Source organism: Gossypium hirsutum, chromosome A11 (genome assembly GCF_007990345.1).
Source record: "Gossypium hirsutum isolate 1008001.06 chromosome A11, Gossypium_hirsutum_v2.1, whole genome shotgun sequence".
In the NCBI taxonomy this organism is placed as follows: Eukaryota; Viridiplantae; Streptophyta; class Magnoliopsida; order Malvales; family Malvaceae; genus Gossypium; species Gossypium hirsutum.
The window spans coordinates 92636444-92642428 of record NC_053434.1 but is presented as its reverse complement, the minus strand read 5'-3'; the positions used below and the strand labels follow the sequence as shown (position 1 = coordinate 92642428).

General features: G+C 32.1%; 1 protein-coding gene across 1 annotated transcript; it reads right to left on the bottom strand.

Moving 5' to 3' along the window:
* Positions 1–3510: 3510 nt before the first annotated feature.
* LOC107891229 (uncharacterized) lies at positions 3511–5258 on the bottom strand. The gene is made up of 4 exons (XM_016815961.2): positions 5108–5258; positions 4583–4817; positions 4426–4481; positions 3511–3838 (listed from the first exon to the last, which is right to left on the bottom strand). Exons 1-4 carry the CDS (start codon positions 5147–5149, stop codon positions 3668–3670), a joined length of 504 nt encoding a protein of 167 aa, XP_016671450.1. The 5' UTR covers positions 5150–5258; the 3' UTR covers positions 3511–3667.
* Positions 5259–5985: the final 727 nt, after the last annotated feature.

Sequence of the window (5985 nt, the reverse complement as noted above, 5' to 3'; positions counted from 1 at the left end):
TATGATATGTTATCTTAGAAGATATGATTTTGTAATTTTAGAGATTTGATTTGTAGATACCCTTTAATCGTAGTTGTTGATGTACTTGATTTGTACCGTTGGATTTGGAGAGGCTCAACTATAAATAGAGGCCTCTCCCTTCATTGTAAATCACTTGAGTTTTTTTTGAGCAATAAGAATTCTTGAGAGCATTCACTAAAAACTCTCTCTTGTGTTCTTATTTTCTGTGGCTTGTTCTTATTTTGTTCTTCATTCATCTTGTTGGTTTCGAGTTGCTTTGTTTTGAGTTGGGTTTTTGTGGAGGAATTCTGTTGAATCCTCATATTATAGGAGTTAGGCTGACTTAGGCGTTTTTGGGAGGAAGAAACTGCCTAAGGCCGCACGGATTGTGAGGCAAAAATCCTAAGTCCGTGACACTAGTAGCTAGTATGAGCTTCTAACCTATTTTAGATCTCCTTAAAATAATATTGGTCCATTTCTTACCTTTATTCAAGGGTTTGCATTTGCTAATTCCCTAATACTGCATAAACTGGGGAGTCAATCTTAAATAAGGGTATAGCGATAATTGCAATTCACTTCAATTTAACAATTTTTGAGAAATTTAGGCTTTGTCAATATATATATATATTTGGGCCTAAAAATTCTAATATTGCAATTCTTTTTTTTTTCACAACAATCATAATACATGCTCTAGATTCATTAAACATTTATAAAAAGAATTAAATAATTAAAACTAGTGTCATAATCATCTTCAAGACCATTTCAAAAATCATTCTAAAGTTTATTAAATTGATAAATTATTCAAAGTTGTTAAAATGATTTTCCTTTGTTTTTAGTTTAACATAGAAAATTCAAGATCATATAATCAAAAGAAATTTGAGTTTCATAAAAAATTATTAAAGATGAATTATTTAAGTTGGTTTTAATTTGGAAACATAAAATAAAAAAAATTAAATTTTAGGAGATTAAATTAGTTAATTTCAATATTGTACTAACAAATCGACTTACACTATCAAGGGATACAAAAATTTCAATAATTTATTTAATTGATTTTGATTCTTTAAAATTTAAAATTTCAAAAAAAAAATTAAAACCTTCGATAAAGAGGTAAACAAAAAATTTCAATAAAAAAATTAAAACCTTTGATAAAGAGGTAAACAAATACAAATTGCAATTTTTAATACATTATTTTAATTTTTACTGCTTTTTCACTTTAATATTTAATAATTTTTTAACCTGGTTAATATTTTTAAAAACTAAAGATATTTCTTGAGTGTAAACATAATGTAACGTATATAGTCGACTGTCGTTAAAAATACTACTCATTAACCTAAAAACCATAATATATACACTTGTGCAATAACCAAAATGCCCCTTATCAAACTTCCTACAACAAATTTAAGCTTATGGTCTAATGGTCAATTTCATTTTATCATGGTGTAATATCTCTTTAAAGCCTCCAACAATTCCAACTAGGCACAAAATAAATTTCCAGTTTAGTCCCTTTACTGATTTCACATAATTCCAAGGCATTATTTAAAGCTTTCAAATGCAATTTATTCTGGAGTTACTAGTATTTTCGAAATTTACTATTCATATCTTAAAATAATGTTGTTATCAACAACGAAAATTTGAAGACATTACAATGAAGCCCTAACATGAGAAGGGAAGGTCCAAAGCAGTTAATCAAGACACGGGCGAGAGGAAGCCCCTTAGCTACTTCTTGTGTGAAGGCCCCCATAAGGTGCGAGATTGCCCCACCAAAGCCAAATTGTTATCCATTAAATTTTTGAGTGAATCAAAAGATGATGGTAGCGATAGTAATTCAAAGCCTCGAGTAGGGAGGCTTGGCGTGATTAGAGCCATAAAAGTTATGCACCACAAGAAGTTGAGTGTTTAGACTAGGTACCATTTTAGGGTTCCAAAAGGCGAAGGTTAATTGAGCACCAAGGGAGAGTGCTACATCGAGACAAATGGTGAAGTTTGACCCCTCTTATGCAAGCGTGTAATGGAAAAGTGCAAAAAGTGAATGAACAATAGGACCAAGAGCGAGAGTTCCATCGAGATAAGATATGGTCAAAGACAATTTGCAGGTAGAGCACTTAAAGTCAAGACCTCAAAGGTATTGTTCATGTCATAGAGGTCGAAATAATTTAGGGAATAATGTGTGGAGCTCCCTTAGCAACAATTAGCAACAAGGAAATTACTAGATCAAGTAAAAGAGAATGCCGCAGTCTTCTCCGGAACAACCCACTAAGGGTGTGAAGTAAGCCCCTCTTAGTGTTGGCAAAAGCCTCCAAATGTAGTTAAAGGCCATTAAGGGCCTAAGGAGGCCCCCTTAGCAACAACAAGTTCGGAATGGTGCATGTGCAAGAAAGAGTCCAAAGGTTCCTAAAACATCCCAAAAGTCTCTAAAGCATATGATAAGACTCTAAAAGCCCCAAAAGGGTCCAAAAGTCTATAAAAGATGCCAAAACCTTATGGAATCGAGTAGAGCCTTTCTAAAGGTCTAGAATACTCTAAAAATGTAAAGACTTGTATAGAATTGCATAGATTCTTCTAGAAATATGATCTTGATTGTCCATTGGAATCAATTTCAATCGTTCAATCAAAAGGCCTTGGCTATATAAAGAAAGACACCCTCCCTCATTTATAATTGAAGCTAGCTTAAGAATAACAACACTTCCAACATTCTCCCAACTCTCTTGTGTGCTTAGGTGTACTCTTTTGTTGTGTTTGTCTAAACCTAGAAGCTAGAGAGTGCCTATTTGAGAAAGATCAAAAGTTGTACTTAGACTGCAAAACACCTAGATGGCTAACACAAACCTAGTCACTTTAATTATTTCTCAATTCCCCTAAATATCAAATCTAAACTATCTAAACTTCATATCCTGAATTCTCTATCCTCCAAATTTTCTTATATGATCTCTTACCATTCTCATTAATTAGTAAAGCCATAATATTTTCTACTCAAACACCTCTCTATTATCCTACACTATCATTACCTTCAGCCTCTAAACATCAACCTTGTTATTATCTAACCATTACTATAATATTTTACCAACAATCAAAACTATCCTCAAGCATAATCTCACCACCTAAAAATTTTTATTACAACAACTCCCCCCATTGCCTAAATACGCTTTATCTCACCACCTCAAAATATTATATTTTATCTCACCATCTAAAACTACCTTCTAAGCAATAACACAAAATCAAAACTCATCCAAAAAAACACAACAAATAATAAATAAAAATCAAGTCAATAAAATTTAAAAAAAAAAACCCAAAAAATAAACAAAAAAAAAGAAAAGAAAGACAAGACAAGACTTTTTTTAACTCAATTTAAACTTAGAAAAGATGAAAAGAATAAGTCGATGGTGTTAGTTGAAAAAAAAAAAGCCTAACTGCAACAACGAAAATGATAACATAAATAGCCATTAATTAAGAGAAAGATGATAAGAGCAAATTAAAATCACCAAACCAGATGCTATTATTTGAACCAAAGTATAACTGAATCATGAGATTTTTTATTTTTTATACTAAGAGCAGTATAAAAGTAAATTCTTTAACAGTTTTTGCAATTACATATATCTAATTTACAAATGCTCAAGCATTAATTGCTTTTAATAAAAATCAAATATAACTTTTTTCAAATCTGACATAGTTACATGGAAGAGTTAAAGAGTAAAATTAGTTTAGGAAGATTGTCAAGAGCCAACATGAAAACTCCCGCCAACATAAACATCAAAACAAAAGCTAACAAGACTTTTGCAATGTAAAGAAAACTTATTCCTGGTTTTGAAACCATTTTGCGAGAATTAGTGAGATCAACGTTCTGTTAAGAATGAAAAAAAATATAATAAAACATGTTAGCCAAGAGAGACATCAAAATTCTATTAAAGTGAACAAATAAAATATATATCAATCAAGAATATGAGATGAACATGTACTAGAGAGTTGAAACAATAAAATGACTTACGTAAATCCAGATTTTTATTGTTAAAAATATAATCTAGTTTGATGTTTATAATAAGCATATATTTGTTGAAAATTATATGAATTTGTATGGTTATTTGAAAATATTAAAAACTTTGAAACAAAATTGATTTCTCATTACTAATTTCCAGTAACGGCAACTAGATCATGAGGAAATAGCACCTCAAAAAGGAAGGTTTTCAAATTGGCATTCCCTTTTTACAACACTTCATCCATGTAATGACACAACCACTATAATTCCAAACTAGTCTTAGAACTGCAGATATGCAACTGAAGACGTAAAGCAGCTCAGCGGAGGCATGTAATGCTTACAAAATTTTATTTCTTCTTTGTCATGAAAACATTAATCAAATCATCCTGACAATTGTTCAATCTGAAAACCGCTTGACAACATACATTAAAGGAAATGCTAGAGGATGTTATTACCTTTCCATTAGGGAGCTGTGTCGGAAATCCCCGAACATGTTTGCCTTTTCCAATGCCTAAACAGGAAACACGGACAAGGATGTAAGCAAATGAGAACCTACACAATCCCAACACCCAAAAGCATAATTATACTTTAATCTGATAAGAAGTCAAGTACCAGGAAAATCCATTTCATTAACAGTTTGCAAATTCCAACCATTGCCATAATTCACAAGAACAGCATCAGGGCCAAAAATAATGGGTTCCTCCCCTTCTCTAAAGGATTCAATATGCAAGGCAACCGGAGCTCCGATACCCAACTTTCTATTTATCAATGACACTGCAAATCCGGCCTTAGTGCCGGCTGCAAACCGGGTTTTCTTGCCGGAACTTTTGCATAAAACCTCTAAATACTACACATTCGAACACAAATAAATAAATGATAATCGATTTGACTGCTTCCGGAAAGTAAAATCAGCATAAAAAATCGTGTTTTTTATGGAACATGTAGTGTATTAACAAAACCCATTGATAAACTAGCATCAAAATTCAAATTTTCGAATCAATTTCACAGTTATAGGAGATAATTGCCATCCCCCCACCAGCGGCAGCATTTGTCGACATGCATGAACTTAAACATATATACATGGAAAAGAAAAATACACAGAATTTAAGATAAATGAAGAGAAAAAAGATAGTTTACTGGAGGAGGCTTTGGGGAATTGGCTTGTTCAGCTTCTGACATGGATGGGGATCGGAGAAACAGGGAAGAAACAGCTGCGAACGAGTTGACATCAATTTTAAATTAGTTTATCAAGAAAAATATAATAGTAGTGTTCACGAAAGCCCATTGAATCTCAAATCTAGCCCAAAAATCCATTTCTTCCTAAAAAAATCCAAATCCTTGCATCAAATTTTTAAAATTTTTAATTTTTTTAAATTATAATTTTTAAAATGCATGCTTTAAAAATACTAATATTTATAATTATTTTGTTTGGATTTTTAAAAAAAAAAATAAGTTATTGAAATTTCATAAACTAACAATAAAAGAAATAATGATATTGACAATTAAAATGTGGATACACGCACAGAAATATATTTAATAACATAAAACATATTAAATTTTAAATCAAATAAATATTTGTTGAGTATTATTTTCGTTGTGTCGCATTAAAGAGGACAATCGATTATTTATATACATGGTTACTGTTCATAGAATTGACGGTTTTAGTAAACTCTATGCATGTTGGACATGTGTAACTCCTTGGGTATATGAGAGCTGAGACCGCGAGCTCTCCTTGCTGACTTCATACTCTAAAGCTTGCACGCATCAATCTGGTAAGGCCTAGCCTAGTCGCAGGTAGGCAACCCGGACCTTATCTGGTTTTCGGGTTGGAGATCATAAGTATATAACAATCTAGCCCCCCTATTGGGTTTAAGGAGGGCTATTAAGTGACACTCCTTAGAGCCATCACTTCGATTTATACAGCTTGCAGAATACGCAGTGACCACTGGAACATGACGTTAACTTCGCCACTTGTACGAGTCAATCGCACCTATTTGTATCTAACTGTTAGCACT

What these genes read in the sequence shown, in the direction of transcription:
- LOC107891229 (XM_016815961.2), bottom strand. Translation starts at nt 5,149, where the DNA reads ATGTCAGAAGCTGAACAAGCCAATTCCCCAAAGCCTCCTCCA. An exon ending in ATTCCCCAAAGCCTCCTCCA is followed by an intron (nt 4,818 to 5,107) that starts GTAAACTATCTT and finishes TCGAATGTGTAG; the next exon opens with TATTTAGAGGTTTTATGCAA. An exon ending in CACAGCTCCCTAATGGAAAG is followed by an intron (nt 3,839 to 4,425) that starts GTAATAACATCC and finishes CATTCTTAACAG; the next exon opens with AACGTTGATCTCACTAATTC.